This window comes from Elaeis guineensis, chromosome 5 (genome assembly GCF_000442705.2).
Source record: "Elaeis guineensis isolate ETL-2024a chromosome 5, EG11, whole genome shotgun sequence".
NCBI lineage: Eukaryota > Viridiplantae > Streptophyta > Magnoliopsida > Arecales > Arecaceae > Elaeis > Elaeis guineensis.
The window spans coordinates 108,768,885-108,789,071 of NC_025997.2; the positions used below are offsets into that span (position 1 = coordinate 108,768,885).

Here is a 20,187-nt window from a genome sequence, read left to right on the forward strand (position 1 = left end):
CTGCACCTCTGATTCTAGCATAATAATTATACTGAAAATTAGTCTAGTTTTGTTTCATTACATGATATATCAGATATATCTTATTCAAGGATCTGATCTTTGTGGATGAGAGGGAGGGTGTCGATGGTGGTGATAGAAGTGAAGAATCAAGGCTAGTTTTCACGACCTAGGCCAATGGCCACATGGCGATCTTGACTTGTAAATTTGAAGAAAAAGAACGACATGGAAAAATCATGAAAAAGGCATGCAAAAATCAACTGACAATTGCAGCATCTACCATCAACAAATGAAATAAACACAATCACACTATTGGCTCTGAAATGTTTATTTCCAGAATAGCTGTTAGACATTGCCAATAGACATCATTTGCATCACAATTTTTAGTGCACAACATAAACTTTTCGCTGTCCAAACCGACAGTTACATAAATATTATGCTCGTGCAATTTGTTCCGATAGAGAATATACTTTCCTTTTTGAGAGAATAAAGAGAAAAAAAATGCAAGTGTTACCGGATGATAAATAATTCCTTGATGTTATTTTTACATCCTAAAAAGTTGTGAGGAACTGCTTACGAGGCTCCAAAGGCAATAACCTGCAGCAGTTGACAATTAAATTTAGCTGTAAGACTGCACCCTCTAAAAATTCAACGAAGTATGAGATTTTTATTTCAAAAATTTCACCACAATAAAGAAGGATAAAACATTGGCAATGTAAGCTTCAATGGAAACCAGTTAGTTCCATTTTTCAAAAATATCAAGAACTTTTCCTTATACAGTCAAATAAAATATTGACAAAAGCTATGGACCTGCTTGGAGCTGTTCTTTTCATGTTTTTCTGCATGAACATTGATGTTGGAGACATTTGCACAGGACTCCTGACATTCTGTGCTTTTAATTTCACTATCTTTTGAAAGCGGTAGAATTTGCTGCCAAAAGGTCTATAGGTTTTTTTTGTTCAGTCTAGTTCAGTTTCCTTCTCGAATTTTTGAGAACAAAACAGAAAACAAAGGCAATACCAAATGGTCCTACCATTTTCCATTTAATAAATTTCAGGCACCATACTAATCAAAAGAAAGAAGGCATGCTGCAAGAATAAGCTGTTTTTCATCTGGATTTGTCATATCACTAATTAAACAGGCATAGAAAGATGAACAGGAGACAGGAGACAATACAAAAGATTTTCAAACTTGTTGGTCAAACATTGTTCACAAAACCTTGTCGAAATTTTAATGGGGTTTGATCCATTGTCAGTAGAGGATTAAGGGAGGGACTGCATTTAGTTGTTCTCTGGGCCATCAAGCAGATAAGGGATTAACATAACTTGGTCACTACCATGAGCTTATAAGTAAAACAAAAAAAGAACAAAAAGAACCATCCAAGGTTTTAAATACCGGTACCGGACCCTGTGCCGGTTGCCGATTGGTGCCATACCGTAACATACCGATAATAAAAAAATCAAAAAATCCCACCCATCAGCAAAAAAAAAAAAAAAAAAAAGAGGAAACTAGGCCGGTTCAGCTTTGTACCATACCGAACTGGACTGAATCAACCTGAATCAACCTGAATCGCGCGGTTTTAGTCGGTTCGGTCTTGTACCGTACTGAACCGGTCGGTTCGGTGCGGTTCGGGATGTTTTGCCAAAAATTAGCTTGAACTAGACCGGTTTCCTACCGGTACGGAATACCATAGAACCATCTACTGATGCAGTAAATTAGCCCTCGCAGTTTGTATCAGATGCTAACAAAATTTTGTACACAAATGCTTGTGACAAGTCAATATCTCAACCGAAATTTGGTCTACTAAAAAATCTCTTCAATTATACAACAAGAATGTTTTTTGGTGATTGGTTACCTCAGTAGAAATGCTTTGTCAAGTCAGATAAATACTGTCCAAGACTGCAAATCCAGCAGCAACCCCACCTTCATTTGACGTAGAAACTTTGGTCCGCATCAGGTAGCCACATTGATCATTCATGATCACCTTATCTTTGTTCCTATTGATTGAAAGCCAGAGTATCTAACAGTATGTTCTTCAGCCTCAAATAGTATGCAACATGAAATCGCACATGTAGATGGTTGAGATGTCCATTTACCGTAAATAGGCACCATATATCCCTAGTTCTGAAATGGCATGGTCTTGATGGCAAATACCTTCCCGGACTAGATAAGAAAGAGAAGCTGTTGGAAAGATCCTTTGCATCAGAATGTACGCTGCAAGTTCCTCACTCCCTTCCTGCTGCAGCCTAATTAATGTTTCCCTTACTTTGTCACCATAAATATTGTTCCCTGGAGGTGAACGATAAAATAAACCATAATGTGAGGACAAATGGGGAATAAGAACAGGAAGACGGCTGTACAGATTGTTTGAAAAATGAACCTCCTCCTTCTCGTTGGGGTTTGAGAACAAAGAATTCAGGTCTTTCAATAGCAGATTTCACAACATCTATATTATCCAAACTCCACAACCCTGCAAAACATTTTCGCAGTTTTGCAATATCATTCTCATTCTCAAGAAACCTGCAAGGCAAGAAGAATATCAACGGACAAATGCAAAAATTAATTTAAATAGAGATGTTATCAATACAGGAAAAAATGAATCATCCAATAATATCAGAATAAAAAAAAATAACTGAGGAAAGATTTATAGGTCCACCAGGGGGCAAAAATCTCTAGGCCACTACATCAAGGCTCAGCCAGTTTTATGGTAAAGCTCTTGCACCATCCAAAATTAGGTACAGAGACCTCGACTGAATTTCACAGCACAACATTCCCCAATCTGGATGTCAGTTAATTTTGAAAAAGCAGTATACTGAAGCAAACACGTAATTATTATTTAGACTGCCTTAACCAACATTATGGATATAATTGGAGTTGTAAATTATTATTTGACATGATAAATTAGCATTATGAAAAACAAAGGCCAGTGATGATATTGATTTTCATCAGAAGAAACAATACCTGATTCTAAATATAGTTTAATTTTGTGATGTCTTAACCTTCTCATCTCAAATTTTAGAGCATTGTTGCATAATATTCATGAAAGCAGAAATAAGTTATGATAAGATCAACATTATCAGATGCATAAAGTTGGTCCATATTAGGGAACATGCTCATATTCAATCGTGTTTTTCTTGGTTATCAACATGAATGGCTAAGATACAGCAAGCCTGACTAGGCTAACTTGACCTTTAAATTTTACAAAGAAATATGAGAACTAGACAACCAAAGTATGAAATTTCTGATTTTAAGTTTTTAATAAGGGAAAAGAGCTAAGCAGAACAATTACATCTCAGCATTTAACTTGAAAGTCCTTAAGAAAACCAAAGGAGAAAGAACACTGGGCACCTCTCATTATGCTAATCAAAAGTCAGCACACCAAGAATAGTAAGATTAAAGATGAGAAAGAGAAAGACCTTCTTTGGTAATGAGGTAAGAGTAGATGAATATAAAGAACATGGTGATCTAAAAGCAACAATATGGTCCAACAACTGAAGAAGTAAATGTTCCTATATAAACTTGAAAACTCAAGATACTACTTTATACATTAAAGACACTAAAAAACAATATTCTCATAACTTTTAAAGCACCAAGTTCAAGAATTCCATCATATAAAAGCATAACATAATAGTAGGCACATGGAAAAGTGGTTGGTACACTAATTGGAAATCTACCATAAATCACAAAGAATGCAGCAGTAAACTATGTTCAAGTCCTAGAAGCTTTTTTTTCATGTTTTGTCATGGCTAAATCTAACAAAACTAGGAAACCTCACTAAATTCAAGCTCCAAAAGTAATGGACTGCCCGATTCACAGATTCATACTCTTTGGAAGAGGAGAAGAGTTGAGGATACAAGGATTCACAGATTCAAACTTTATATCTGATATTGATGATAGAAAGTCTACATTAATGTATATTTTCTTGTGCAATGAAGGTTCGGTGAATTAGAATAATTTCAAATAATTGATCATTGCAGATTCCACCATGGAAGCTGAGTACATTGCTGCTTCTGAGGTTGCTAAGGAAGCTTTCTAATTCAATAAGTTCGTTGCAAAATTGGATGTACTGTCATGGAATACCATAACACTATTGCAACAATAATGGCACCATAGTCCTTGCTAAGAAGTTCAGATCTCACTAAAAATTCAAGTGTATAAAGCGACGATTTCACATTATACGCGACTACCTTGAGAAAAAATACATCGAGATGCAAAAAATAGATTTTACGAATAACGTAGCAGACCCATTGACTAAGCCGCTTAGCTAACAGAAGGCTGAAACTCATCTTGAGAAGATGGAGCATAGGTATATAGCTGATTGACTTTAGTACAAGTAAGAGATTGTTAGATGTAACCCTACAAGCCAAACGAACTGACAATGTATTTACTATAGAACATAATTTTGTATTTGATTTTTTCTTTATTTATGAAATTATATTTTTTATTTTCATTCATGTTGTGTATGTGTCTATGCATCGTCTAAGGAATTAATAAAATGATGACACATATTCTCAAGAGTTGAGAATTTGAAGTATGTGTCGTTGATGATTAATTCTTAAATACTACCGATTGATGGATCATTCGGAGATGATGATGGATCTGATGAGATTGATGTATGGATCATTTTCTTTTTAAAGGATAGACGACTCTCGAGTCTATAGTGTCGGGACATTAAAACAAGAATACAGATGATTGTTAAAGAACAAGGATACCAAGCGTGACCAATATGAGAAGTCACTTTGATGTCTACTCACTCGTTAGTGACTTACTCGATGCTGCGACAGTGTAACTAGTCTTTTGACCTGTGGTGCCTCAACTATTCATAATGGGGTTGCTATAATTTGACTATACATATACTTGATTTTCTAGCCATGTGGATCCTTGTGGTGCATGTTGGCTGCAGTAGATTTATTGTAAGAATAGGGTGTGCACTTATATAGAACTTATTGCCCTTGATAGATAAGGAAAATGATCCTATGTGATTTATGAGACTGAATTCAGAAGACCTTGATCAGGACAGTGTGAATGGTGAAAAATGATTTCTAGCATTTCATATTAGGAACTCGAGTCGAATAAATTTAATATATGACATATGATGGGATTTGACGAGTAATTCCACAACCTTCATCTAGTCGATTGTATCATGCGGTAACTGCGGTACTGAAGGATTGTATCATGCGGTAACTGCATTTGAAAGTTCATCTATTTCATTCTATTGGAATACCACTACATGTAGCTAAACTTCACTGATGGATTGTGAGACTCATTAGAATTATCTTGATGATCGATAGTTCTTATTGAGACGAGTTGAAATTATTTCAACCTATTGAAAAGAGTGTCAATAATATTATTGATGGAGACAATATATCTCACTACCAAACAAAACAGAACCTATAAGGTCACACACATAAGAAGTTGTGTCTGATCAGATAATTGGATTTAATTCGATAGGACTCGGTTTAAATCTGTCAAAATTTGACATGTTAAAGGTTGACAAGTCAAAGGTTTGACTGGTCAAAGAGTTGACACAATCAAACCTAAAGACAATAGGACTCCTAACAAACTTTGAATGGTCAAAGAGTTGATCCGTCAAAGTTTGAATTGTCAATGTGATAAATGTATAGAAGGACTTCTCCCAAGTGTTGGTGTCGCCCACCTTTTCCTCTTGTAATATTTCTCATGCACAAGACAATGGGTGTGCGTCCAAGAGTTGGATGCCCCAAATCCAACGCCCAAACACAAGAGTCCTCTTTTAAGTCATGGACTGGTCAAAAGGTTTGACATGTCAAAGACTTGTTGCACTAGAATATTATGTGATAAGGGTTCGCATTATTATAAGATCAGATGAGATCTCATCTTTAGATTGAAAGTTTTTGTGTGCTTAAGCCTTTCTTCATGCCTACCCTTTTTGGTTTTCATGCAAAAGTGTTTACATGAGAGTCCACGCCCTTGAGTCTCCTCACGCATGATTGGATCATGCCCGTTTACATGAAGAGGGATCACGCCAAGAAGGGATTTCACATGAAAAGAGTTCATGTTACAAGGAGGCTTCACGCCTCATCTTTCTTGGGCCTCTGTGTAGAATCTTGGATGTCCTATCTCATGCCCACCTCCACTCTAACATGAAAATTGTTTTCACGCCTGAGAGTGTGTGCACACCAAAAAAAATGAGAGAAGGGAAGCACTGGATTTTCTTGAGAAGAGAATCAAGAAAATCAAGAAAGGCTGAGAAGATCCTTGATTTGTTCCTGTGCGACACACGATCTGCAAAGATTAAAGCCCGAAATCCTTGAGAAGAATTTTCAATAAATAGGGAAAAATAATCTGCCATCAGAAGAGTGATCTTTACAAGGGAGCTAGTACCCCAGTGAGATCAGAAACCTTTAATCAGATCAGAGTTCCGTGTGGATACTTGTAGAGACCGGATGCTTGTGTGATTTCAAAAAGACCGAAAAGACATCCATGATCATTAGATTGCGGTGTAGATCTACTCATGCAAAGGTGAAGATTTGATCTCACATTATTATATCAACCTTAATCTTAATAACTATGAGGGATCTGGATTGATTCGAGATGAGATCTCGCATTTGTAATTAAAAGTTAGTTAATCTTTCTTCCGCGGCGCATAATTAACCCTAAATCTAATATAAGCATGTTTCAAAACATGCCCAATAATTTAAGATCTATAGATTTTCATTGAAAGAAATTTAATGTGAACAAAAAATGGATGAAACCACCTTTCTCTTAACCACAAAGTTCCACTTGAATACAAAAGATTCATATTTGTGGATAGATGAAACAAATGTGAATGTAAAGATGAATTTCTTGCTTTAAAAGGAAAATATTCATTTATTATAAAAAAATATAATATGCAAATCATTAAATGTCTAATAATAATCACTACATGTTTTTTTTCCTTGAAGTAAGAATAATTTATTCATGGTAAAAATGACTGCTTTATCGATATAAAAAAGAATTTATTGAGCTAAAAGTTAACATCTTAGAACAAAATGAATATAAAAATTCTTTCTCCAGCACAAATCTCCAACTTTCTGATTGCACTTATGCTTTTCATATGTGCTACGGTCCAACATACCCAATCAAGTATTAACTAGGACATGCTTAATTTATTTTTCACTGTAGTCTGGTTTATTATTTGCCTACACTTTGAAGTTATAACACCTAAAATGGAGAATGACAAGAATCTTGTGTCCTGCTATGATTTAACAGTACAACTTCGGTCAAGGTTGCAACTCAATACCGGATTTGGTTTTGGCCAGCCCTGATGAGTTTCAGTTTTGGCAATTTTGACTATTTATATGGTTTCAAGTCCATTTTCATCAGATTTAGCCAATATCTTAAAATCCAAAAATATATTAATAAAATATATTAAAAAATAAATAAGGCATGAGAAGACATTACTGGTGATACATTATATTGTTTGAGACATTTGGATGCACCACTTTGGTAGTTTTGTATGACTTTAGGATATATTATATTGACATTTGATGACAAACTTGAACATGATAATTACATGCCTATAAAATATAAGCTAATCACAAGTCATTTCAAATATTGCAAAATCCAGGTTTATTAAGAACATGCTTCCTGGAATTCAAACAAATGAGGAAATGACATAAAAATTAGCACAAATTGCCCATATATAGATTTTCCTTTTTTTGCTATAAGGTCATTTTGCTCAAAACTCTGAAACTAGCTGTGGTTTCTGACTGATTGCAACTGAAACCGGAACAGTTCGGTTTTGGTTTCAAAACATTATTTGAAACTTAAAACATGATCACAATAATATCAAGAGATATGATATGATTTATGCATTCAGATTATGCAAAGCTACCGCTTGTCCTAGACTTTTGCAATGCAGAAAGATTAACAACTTTGTGGATTTGGTGTTGTCCCAATGCTGTACCATTTATTCATTCATGACAACTGTATAACAAAAAAGTCATCAAGAATCTGTCTCCGAGACTTTTATACAAATGCAAGGTGGAATTTGCTGAATGCAATGCAATATAAGCTAGAGCAAACAAGTAAACCATCTTTTGACATGTGAGATCCCCCTAGGCAGAAGCATCAGAAACTAAAACATTGACTTCTTAGCAATCACTAACCACCAGCAGTGGCTGCATTGATATTGTTATTGTGCTTCCCCACATATGGACATGTTCCTACCAGGAGCTCCTCCCATTTCAAAAATTTGTGCATAAGTCGTGATATTCTCATAATACTAGGCACTTAATCATGCTCTCATATAACAGGTTCTTCCTCCATATGACAAGAGACATGTTCCATTCTTCTGCTTGAGAAACATCTTTTCTCTAACCTTATTCTGTCAAGTGCAAGAAGCTTGCTAACCAAGATAAAAAGGAAGAACTACAGAATTATTCCTTACACAGGATATAAGTCACCAAGCTTGGCCATTTCTCACCATAGAAAGATTCAAGTTGCCTGCTTTTCTAAGCATAACTTGGAGTGGTGTCCAGCTTATAGATTGATGACTTATTTAGATTGCCTACATGTTGGATCGGTAACTTGACCAACATGATTGAGATTTATTGACATACTAATATTATGATAGTATATCAAACCATTTTTCCAATAAGAAAAATTTCATGATGGTCCCTACTATGTACTATGTACTAGTCCTTTGAAAAATCCCAAATATGCCAAGAATCAAAGCATTCCCATATATTGTGCTATCAGCCACTGAGACATATACTTCTGTTTGAGCAACTGCCACAACATAGCTCAATCACAATCCTATAAGACAGAAATTCAATAAGCAAAATACTATATAAAAAGTGCATCTAAGAAGATGGGGAATAAGCCTGGGTTCATTGAAAGTGTTGCCATCACTACAACCTGATAAATTCAGTGCATGTCTACTTTGATTGGAGACTAACTCCTAAAAATCACATATAATGCTATGCTCAAGAGGTGCCCACAGTGCACTAACTTGCAAGAGTTCACATTGTTTCAGGAAGCAGAAGCCAGTCAGCCATCCATGCATGCATTGCGTGCATGTATACATATATATGCACTGTCAGTGCACGTGCATGCATATGTGTGAGTACTTGCAACTTGCAAGTACTTTTAGGAAAGTTGTATGGAATGAGAACAATAGATAATATCTATGTGTTAAAACCAACCAAACTCAAAAATTTTTTTACTTGCAAATGGTCATAGATCGTGTCATAAACAACAGCAACATGCACAAAGTCGGCTTGGGCATTGAACCCAAAATATAATTATGACAGAAATAGCTGAGCAGATAACAATTAAGTATATGGCATCTGATGTTACAGAAAAAATCGGTCCACTAACCAAATGAACCAAGAGATGAGACCATTAAATAATATAACCAACAAACTTTCAACAAAAGTAATAATAATGAAGTCACCTTTCAAGAACATTTGGTTTTGCTAGTTCTTGTTGGATCTTCTTGGTCCCAACCAAGTGGTAAGATATTGATGGGCACTTAATGGCATTGGATTGTTCCATCAAAAGCCTAGCTCTCCATTCCTGTCATACGACACTAAGCATGGTGAATGTGACAGAGACATGAATATATAATTATCTGTGATAAGCCCAAGATGATTATTGCTACATATATTTGCAAATTGCACTGTAACGTTTAGCAATTGTGACATCATATAACAAATTACAATTTCGAATTATAAATGACTAAATGATGTTGCTTACTGATTCCGAAGGATAATCATTTGGTGAATAACCAGCCCTGAAATAGACTACAGCAACTGTTTGGCCACCTCTGCATGTAATAAATTTTGAACTTAAACAGTTGAAAATGTAATCCCCAAAATTCATAATGTTACAACACAAAACAAATATGCCTCCATTTCTAATTTACAGAAAGCAGAGTTAATGTTGCTGGAAGAAAATGCCATACATAACCAGTGTTCCGTCAGGTAGAACCTGCCCTTCTGCATCTATTTCTGCCAAGGTTTTGCGAATACTGGCCACACCATGCGTGCTAGATAGTTAAGAAAGTTGGGAGCATGCCATGATCACATTGGTAAGTAAATTGATCCATTGTTCAGAGAATCCACCAAGATTTTACAATGATATGTCCATTGCTTGTTAAAAGCAATTAAACTATTGAATATGATCCAATGAAATGAGGAACTAAACTAACGAAGTCAACCCTATTGGTAAGATAAATTCATAAGAAAAAGAATGGATGATCCAATAACTTTGGTTTAATCAAATAGAACTGGCCAATTAGATAATAGAAGATGGTCAAACTTTTTATCTGATGTCGAAAGGTTGCCTTAACAAGGAAGTACTACAGATAATTTTTTTTCCGTCAGCTGATGAATATAGTTTGGCTAAGAATCATATTCTTTGACCTCCAAAAACACAGGTGTTTTTATAAGAATTGCTGACATAGGTTCTGCAAGATTTCTGATGCCTGATAATGCTCTCATTTGTCGAGACAAAAATCTATCAGTACAAAGTGCAAGGATATATCTCCTTCAACATGACACAAAGCCAATGTTGGTCATACATATTGCGCTCTTCAGTTTGAACAACCACCATTACTAGAGCACTGGACAGCAACAAAATTTTGAAAGGGTCAGTGAAGGTTTATCAAGGCTTCTCTATATCCAAACAGAAGTTATGTTGCACATCCTCAACCTGCAATTGTTATACTCATTCCACGCTTTAGCTAATGCCTCTGCATATCGGCTAACAGCTGTATTTCCAGGAACTCTTCTTGAATCTAATCCTAGGTCTTTCCCATAGTGGTTAATTAAATTCCTGCAAGATGACAAATTATGATTACTTTTATATGCTCTAGACATGTGAGTACACCATGTGATTCTGCATGCAAAATGGAAAATATTAAGAGATGTTAGAGCATTACAGCCTTGTGCAAAGGAAGTTCAAGATAGGATTCTCTAGAAATAACAATATTAAGCGAAAAATTTAGTAAAAAGCATGTGTTCTGCTACTTGTTTCAATTGAATATATATGTCTATGTATTTGTTTATGCCTTATCTCTGTTTTCTATATTACGGTCCTCACAGCAATCAAGGAATTCTGGCATTCAACATCTAAATCTCAATTTTGTGAATAATCTGTCAATTTTAACATTTACCTCAGGGACCTAATGAATCTATGATGATTACTAATTCTCATAAATCAAATTGGAAAATTCTTGCATGCACTTTCTAACTCTTACCGACAGTCTGACACTCCTCACCATGATAGATGAAAACATCAACTAAGGGTTGCAAACCCACTTTGAAAATTGTCACCACATCCACTTCCTGAGGATTTCTGTATTCTAAATTTTTTCGGGAGATGTGCTTCCCCCATGCCCATGCTCAAATCCACTCGTCCACTTGATCTCACTTCCAACAACCAAGCTGCTTCAATGACAATATTTGTTAGCCAGTGAAGAGATCATTGTTCAACCATCAATGATTAATAGTGATGCAATTATACCTAGATCAGGTCCAAAATTTTAGTTTTTTTTCTCTCAGTTTAAGCTATGCTAAACAAGTTTCAACTCTGGCAGACAGTTTCCCAACTTTTACAATAAAAAACGGCTAACCATAAAAAAAAAGTTATATTAATAGTATCAAAAAGCATGAAGAAAAGAAGGAGCAAAGCAAACATATCGGGCACCATTTAGAGCATATTGTATTCATAATCTTAGTTTTGAATTCAGTTTAAACTATGCTAAACAAGTTTCAACTCTGGCAGACAGTTTCCCAACTTCTGAAAGAAAAAAAGCTAAAGGTAAAAAAAAAATTTAAAATATTAATAGTATCAGAGAGGATGAAGAAAGGAGCAAAGCAAACATATTGGGCATCATTTTAGAGTATATTGCATTGGTAAGGCATCCAATTTTGGTATTTTTATACTAAAAGTTGTATTCCATACCAGTCCGAACTAGCTGGTACATCCCGTGCTATACCGTACCAGTGGAAAACTGGTCTATTCAAGCCGGATTTTCGGAAAATAGCCTGAACCGAGCCGAACCGGTCTGTTTGGTATGGTATTGGTGCGAACCGCCCGATACCAGGTGATTTTATCCGGTTCGGTATGGTTCGAGGCCGGTTCGATCCTATTTGACCCAATTTTCTTTTTTTTTTTTTTTGCCGTTGGGTGGGATTTTTTTATCAACGGTACGGTTCCGACATCGAGTCCACGAACCTTGACTAAAACAATCTAAATATTAGGAAAAAGATAAATAACTCATGTTTCATACCATCTTAAGGTGCAATTGATGAAGGAGCATCCATTAATGAGGAATTTAGGCGCACTTATGTCGGGCACATATATAGAAATTAGAAAATTTTATTTTTATGTGGATTCTAGAATTTTATTTGGACTATAGACTTTTATTTTTATGTGGACTCTAAGGTTTATCTTATTAGGATTTTGGGATCTGTATAAACCTATTGCTATGTTATTGACAAGACAGATTGTGTTGTTGAAAATAATTATCGAGTTGATCTACTTTCTCTCCCTCTCCTCCTCCTTCTTCTCTCTCTATCTCCTCTTCTTCAGTTCTATGTCAGCAATACACCGACGTTTTAAATGCCCATACTGAACTCCACACTGTGTTTTCATCAAAATGATACAATATTGGTACCTACAATACATACCGAAGCTAGCAGATTTAAAATAAAATAAAAACTACCAGTATGCAACAGCATGGTACCATCAATATGCACCAAGACATGCCAGTGTGGACCGATACAAATCGATATGGTTGATACAAACCAGTACACAGGATTTCAGCATCTCGACACCCTCACCAATGCTGGTTTCGCACCGAAATGGTCCCATACTGGTTGTAGTGTCTTGTTGCAGCAGTTTTTGAAACCATGCAGTACACTATACAGCATACATCATGATATTGCAGGATTCCTATAACTGTCAGCACAGGGCATGCTATTTAGTAGGTATTGCCCATACCAGCCCCATACCACTTTTACTGATCTAGGGTGCCTGTGGTGCTGGCTGATACCTTATGTTGGTATTGGAGCATGCCATGGTATATAGCATATTGATCAGTTACCAGTACAGGTGCATACTTCGGTTTTATTTTAAACTGTGTTATAGTTTCATGAAAATGTAATCTTCTATGAGACTTAAGCCCGGGGCTTGTTAGTTTGAGATCAAGGCCAGCAAATCTGTAATCACAGGACCCAATCTATCCACAATCCTGAAGGTCCTCTGCCCCATTTTTCAATTAAAAGAAGTCCCAGAAAACCCCCAAATATCAATCCTTCAGAAAAAGTCATCTGTCTCCTAAAGTTCTTGTAATCAAAACAAAAAATGCATCCTGAGATTTGTGAGATTCCAGTTTAATATTATGAAAACATTACAAGGAGGATGACTGATCAGCTATTAGTAAATTCCTGCTCTCTCAACATGAATAATGAAGAAATACCAAGAAAACCTCAAAAGTACCAAAGTATACTGAAAGACATAACGAGAACGATACTAAATACCTCAATATACTATGCATTTAGCATCTGCAAAAAAGTTCTATCAGTAACATTTCCATCAATGACCATCATGTGGCAGACATACACAACTCCAATCCCTAATGAGCCCTTCTCTAAGAGAACTAAGTTAAAAATCTTGCTTTTTCTCTGAGAGTTCATTTTTCAGCTATTTTACTAACTGAAAGTTTCAAACTAGTTGCATGATTTCTGTGCCCTTCTGTTAGAAATAGGTGGAGATGAAACTTAAGGGGTTACAGAAACTCTAACCATTAAAGTTGCACTACAGAGATCATTGCTCTCAATATAAAACTCTGCAGATTGTTGATTCATGTAATCTGTATGGCCTTTCCATTCCTTTTACCTTCTTCACTTTGCGTGCAATGACCTCACGAACTAATCGACAATACAAGTGCAAGAAAACTTTAAGAGAGAAATTCTTTTAATCTAATGTCAGGAGCTAGTATGCTCAGTTTGGTTGCTAAAGGGGAAAAGACTGAGGAGATCTTTTCAAATGTTTCATAATCGAAAAGGAACTCAGAGAATAGAAAGGCAAACATACAGGATGAAAGCTTCTCTAAGATGAACAAACTGTGTCATCTACTCCGCATATCAGTTCTGATAGAAGAGAGCTACAGAAAAGTGGATCATGATATTTAACCAAATGATAGTTACTTACTCTATAGCTTTATTTGCAACTTTCTCAGTTCAGGCAATCAAGAGAATTTTCTCAATTTTCTTCTTTTCTTTCATTGAATATTTTTTATTTTCTAACATTTTCTTTCCAGCTGAACAGAACATGCAGTAAAAATTCAAATTGCATTTCGTATCATGAGTAATAAATAAACTAGAGAAACCACATGATCAGAAGAACATGATCAGGATGAACAAAAATGAAAAAAATGCTTTAATAAAAAAAAGAACAAATATAACCATTTAAGAAATTAATTATGCTACTTAACTTGTGAAGCTCGCTTACTAGACAGCTAAGACCAGGAAATGAGGATGAAATTGTATTTAGCTCTATTTGAAAAAGTAGGTTAGTTTCGGCATCAAGCATATAGTCTGACCGGTGCAATCCCAAACGAATGTCCTGATATGTTCATTGGAATGTAATTAATACAAAGAAACAATAATAAAGAAAACTACAACAAAACAATAATAAAGGAGAAATATAACCCGCAGTATTTTATTCTGTCATAGAAATATATTCACCAAGCTTCTGTTCCTCCATTATTGTGCATAAGCAATGAAGAATTATACAACAAGGTAAAGATCAACTTCAGAGAAATACCTCCCTTTTATTCATTTCCAACATCTTTGAGTGGATATCTAGGAGTCTCCCCGTAAAAGCATCCACCTTCTTTGTTCTGCAATATCAGTATGACCAAGAATGAATTTCTAAAATTGGCTGCACTTCTAATATAAACAATAGTTCAATATAGGCCATATTGTAGGTCACCAGTAATTATACCAGGGATTCACGTCCCTGTACATCCCAACACATCCCGCCAGTATTGTAGTGTTTCAACAAGACTCAGGACACCCTCAAGATACTGGTTCACTCATAAACAAGGATGTCCCAACCATGCCATTTGGTACCGGCTGGTTGTGTCCTGACACTTGGGATGCAATGCATCCCAGAACACATTAAATTTTTTTATATATATATTTTTCCCTTTTCGCTCTTTTTGTTAATGGTCATTCGACTCATTCCAGTCTATCCTAATCTGTCCTGACCCATCTTGGTGCTATACTGGCCCAAGACCAAACCTATACAAGTATTGGTATCAAGACTTTAATCTTTGGATTAAATTAGAGTATGGTGATTAAATTCATTAACACTAGAATATGTTCCTAAAACATGAGTTTAATTGCTGAACTTACAGAGTCCAATATCAAACATGATAAACTTCTAAGAACCAAAGAAAAAAAAGGAAGGCCTAAATCTTAGAGAGACCTTACAGTTTATGACATGCATGCACAGTATCTTAATGCATGGTTGTTTGGAGCAGAAAAAATGTAAAAATTTTCCAAAGTCCTATTTGCTTGTCTATAATGGCAATAAAATTCAAGAATCTTTGGAAATGATGAATAATATAAGTCACCATCGATGTCTCCTCCAAGATCAAGACAAAATTCCTAAGGTCTAGTAACCAGCCAACAAAGAGGTGCCAAGATTCTGGCAGTCATCCAACAATCACCACCAACAAAGAAGCCAGATGGATGGTTTATGAAAACAATAAGCCAACTAGATGGTAATATCAAATTATGGAGGCTGATGACAGGCATGCAATTCACTGACAAGAGTCTCCAAATATAATGCAATGAGCACAGAGATGATTATATGGATTCAATATGGAGACCGTGGAGTTGGAGATGACAAATAATGTAGTAAAACCAGCAAAAAATTTCTAAAGGCAATAGCCTAGACATAAGCAAAGAATTGGTTATCATCAATAAATGATGAAATTGAGATGTGGTATAAACTAGTACAGATGTATGTGCACAAAATGACATATGGATTCATAATACAGATAAGCCATACCTATAACAACTAAAATGGATGTAATTGGAACATTAGATTCTAAATGCATATATTACATTGATGCATTATGCAATAGATGTCTGAAACTGTTGGCATCTCAACTTGGAAAGAGCTACTATCATTGAGTAATCTGTATGAGAAAAAAATAAATGAGTTAATAAAACAAATGTGTATTGTGTCTGGTGTTTTCAAAAACATGTTGAAGATAACAAAAATAGATACCACCATCTACAACCAAGCTGGTATATCCTACATCTCATGAGCTAAATAGATGTCCAATAATCATGGCATATAAGGGAACAACCTGGATAAAGAATCCTGCAAAAATTTTCCATCCAAGCTCACACGATCTACAAGCTCATTGAAAATGGGAGCTAACTCACATGCTTGCCTCCAGTAACCATCTGTAAGTGGCCTTGGCAATAGTGCAAATGGGGCATGAACCAGACCAATGCCAGGATCTGTTCCTGATCTCTGCAAGTTCCATGTTTGATTTTAATTTGCTAATTTGACAATGCTAACATAAGGGCATGCCTTTGGTGGCAAGTAAATATATCTAAATCATACAAAACAATGATAACAAATTATAACATTGAAGCAATAAAAATCTAAAAGCTTTGTTTACAGCATCAGTCAAAATAGTTAACAAAAAGAGAGTTCTAATTCTGTTAGAGTAAATGAGAAAGAATCGTAGCATGCAAACTGTTATACGCCATAAGTAAGATAAACTGAAGCAGCAACTTGAAACTATAATTTTGTGAACACACTCCACGCCAAAAGAAAAAAAAAACATGGTAAACATCTTTCAAATCTTTTAAAATCTGCCATAATTGTCATAGATCATCTCCTTATTGACATGTTATCTTTCTTTTGGCAGTGGAAAGCTCCCACCCTCATAGTTAGATGCAGAAAACTATCAAAGTTCATCAATGGGTCATTGTAGAGATCATGGAACCAGAAGCATAGACAATTGCAAGCATTGCATGAAGCATATCATTGCAATTTCAAAAGCTTCTTTTATTTTAAATTTTTAATATGCACACGTGCTAGCAAATCTTTGGAATTTGCAAATGGAGCAGAAATATCTTTATCTGCATTGCATCTTCCAAGACAAAACCACCATCGATCTCTACATAGTTCTCTCATGGAAGACAGCATCACTTAATATCTCAATTGACTCTTTGACATCCAAACCCAAATCTTTTAGAGAAAATTACAACTATATTGAGTCAGGTATTGTAAGCCATAGCCTTCTCACTTAATGCAACACTAACACTACATTCATGCTTGATTCTCCATGGGAATGTGTTTCCCTTATCAAACATTCAAATTTCAAAACTTATCAGGTAAGATCATGCCAATAGCATCAAGTTAGCTTTGTGACAGAAGCTAACAACTACACCTATGACTGTAATAAAAAAATATTTAATAGAATTCTTTGAGATGATTGAGGTTCTAGGCCACATATCTATTCCTGAAGTTACAATTTTTACAGGATTATACCAAGTGAAAAAGCATGATTATTATTACATATAAACCTCTCCATTTAAATCTTCCATGTAGCAATGGACCTTTCACATAGAGCTTATAAAGTGCCAGCAATGTCCATTTAACCTGAATATGACTTGTCTTGGCAACAATTGCAAAAATCTTGAAGATTAACACTAGAAGTTGGTGAGCATGCTTTACCTCATGCCTTTGTCCTTTCTATGGTAAATTCCCACTTATAACCATCATGATTTTTGCGAGCAGCAAGTTCAGTTATTTATTTGTCAAGTCTAAGGAAAATTATCTTTGATTGCCTTTTCCTAACCCAGAATTTGGGCAAGTCATTGTACTCAAGTTTCCAATTGGGCATAGATGCAGGCCAAAGAAGAAACCTTTTGTAAATGTTTCAAGCTTTCAAGGCTTCTCTAACTTAAAACCAGCTCCAACCAGAGCCTCTTTTTGTGGCATCATGTTCCTAAACTTGGATGAATCAGATAAGGGGTTATGCTAGGTGTGTGCAAAGGTAGTGCAATGGTCCAAAGATTGTACAGTAGGTTTGTACTCAATAACTTAGTAAGAAAAAGGTGCGAAGAACAATGTAAAATAAAGATTCACATACTTTTGCAATCATCTATTCAAGAAAACTTAGGTTGGCTGGAGTAAGCTTTAGATATCACTATCCCAAGATCTGTAATTTGGTTTCCAAACTCCAGCTCAGTTTTACTTGAAGCTTATCATGCATCAAAACAAAGTGTTAGCTTTCACTTGATCTATTGAACCAACCACACCCAATGCCATGTCAGAGAATTCTTCTTCAAACATAATCACTGAATTCAGGTAAAGTTTACTAACCACAAAGCGTTTGTCCCTTTCTGTGTTTCTTTTGACAAAGTCAGCACTAGAAAAAGCAAAAGCGTTGACCATCAACAGTTACCAATGCATGAACTTGTTGTTCCTAATTTGCTTGTTTAATTTCAACAGATGTTAATTAAATCAGCAACATCTTTGCATACAATGTTATAACTCTATCGATGGTTTTCTTCTGTCAAAATGCAATCATATATGGCCTCAGCTCATTGTTCTCCACTTCTCATACTGACAGCATCCTATGAAACTTCAAAAGAGCCAATTTTTAAGAAGGAAAATTAAAATACTTTCCCAGATTATCAACTGAACAAGAAAAGAACCAAAATTTTGGCTAAAAATCGAATCTTTAAAAGACATATCAGTTGCTTTCGAGTCAAGATACCTGGACGCTTTTATCCCCGACTACAAGCCCATGGAGAGAGCACCAAACCAGAGCATCATAGACCAACTTCTCCAGCAAGCCCGGAGGAACTTCGCGAGCACCAGAACCATGCCCCTCCGTGGCCTTATCACGGGACTCTTCGAGCTCATCGGACCTCCCACACTGCACAGGGAGCAAAGAAGAAGAGGGCACGGGAGAAGAAGATGAAGAAAAGTCCATGCTTCTATGAGGTGTTCGAAGATGGGGGCGAGAGAAAAAGATGGTAGTGGGAGTGAAGCGGGAGGAGAATTTTGGTTTGTAGTTGGAGGTCGGAGTAGAAGAATCGGAGACGGCGATGGTTTTGGGAGCGAAAGCAATGAGAGACGGCGAGGCCGGGAGGCAAAGGGTCGAACAGCCAGCGCCCATTCCTATCGCTCCGGTCTCTGGCGGCTGGGCTCTTTCAGGGAGAGCCCTTTTCGTTCCGAGAGCGCGGATTCGCTACGCCATCCTCCAGGCGTCCCTCTCCGTGCCTAGGCGGCCGTGGCCAGGCGGTGTTGTGGCGGCCCAGGCTGCAGCCCGTCGGACCCACCATTAAGGAAATCATAATTTGACCGTCGGACCCACCAAGACAACTTAGGTTGTCAGGAGCAATTGAAAATAGGCTTTGTTGTGGCCAGATCTGGTTTAGTGGGTCATGGGTTCGCCGGTCATGCTTACTTTGAGGTCCCCATCTCATGCCTAAAGGGATGACAATGAATCAGTCATGGATTAAACCGACCAATACAATTATCTATTTCATAATTAAAAAATTTATATCTATATCCATCATGTATTCATCTCGAATCGGAGTAGATTGTCGGATCAAATAGAAATATAAGTTGAATCAAATCGAATAGATAAATCAAATTAAATCAGATCGTATTGGATCGGATGTACGTAAATAGTATAAAATAATTATAATTTTGAAAGTAAGATATATATTAAAATTATATTGGATCGGATTTGGGACGAGATATACCATTATCTATATTCAATCCGAATTTATCTCAAATATTTTCTTTGAAACTTATGCTTGCTTCCAATTCTATTTGGATCGGATAAAATCTATCCTATTTAGATCGGATCGGATTAGATATCTGATGGATCAGTTAAAATTACCATCCCTATCTATCAAGTTTTGGAGGGGACAAATCAAGTTGCTATTTGGCTTTTATTATTATCAAAAAGTAGGATTTCATGAAATTTTGTTGGTGATGATTTGAAAGACTTATCATGCCTTAATACAATGCTTGATTCAGGGTTTTTTTTTTTTTTTTTAAAAAAAGTATTTTTTGAGGTTTGATATCTTATACACCTTGAGGGAGTGGACTCGCTGGAAATGAATTATGTTAGTAAAGGCACTAATTCTCAAAAATATGAAA

The 20,187-nt window shown here is 35.9% G+C and overlaps 1 protein-coding gene across 3 annotated transcripts; it reads right to left on the bottom strand.

Annotated features, from left to right (window-relative positions):
* Positions 1–309: 309 nt before the first annotated feature.
* LOC105045397 (glutathione synthetase, chloroplastic) lies at positions 310–19,337 on the bottom strand. 3 transcript variants are annotated; one of them, XR_012141571.1, is made up of 13 exons: positions 18,788–19,337; positions 16,355–16,524; positions 14,797–14,872; positions 14,465–14,595; positions 10,675–10,797; positions 10,505–10,585; positions 9,926–10,006; positions 9,718–9,787; positions 9,416–9,537; positions 2,378–2,517; positions 2,094–2,286; positions 1,853–2,017; positions 310–594 (listed from the first exon to the last, which is right to left on the bottom strand). XR_012141571.1 is itself a non-coding variant. In XM_010923660.4 (13 exons), exons 1-12 carry the CDS (start codon positions 19,190–19,192, stop codon positions 1,871–1,873), a joined length of 1,716 nt encoding a protein of 571 aa, XP_010921962.1. In that variant the 5' UTR covers positions 19,193–19,335; the 3' UTR covers positions 310–594; positions 1,853–1,870. The 3 variants fall into 3 exon arrangements, 2 of the variants coding, with proteins under 2 accessions (XP_010921962.1, XP_010921963.1); XM_010923660.4 differs by having other exon boundaries at positions 1,853–1,994; positions 18,788–19,335; XM_010923661.3 differs by lacking the exons at positions 9,926–10,006; positions 10,505–10,585; positions 10,675–10,797 and having other exon boundaries at positions 1,853–1,994; positions 18,788–19,334.
* Between the last annotated feature and the right edge of the window lie 850 nt (positions 19,338–20,187).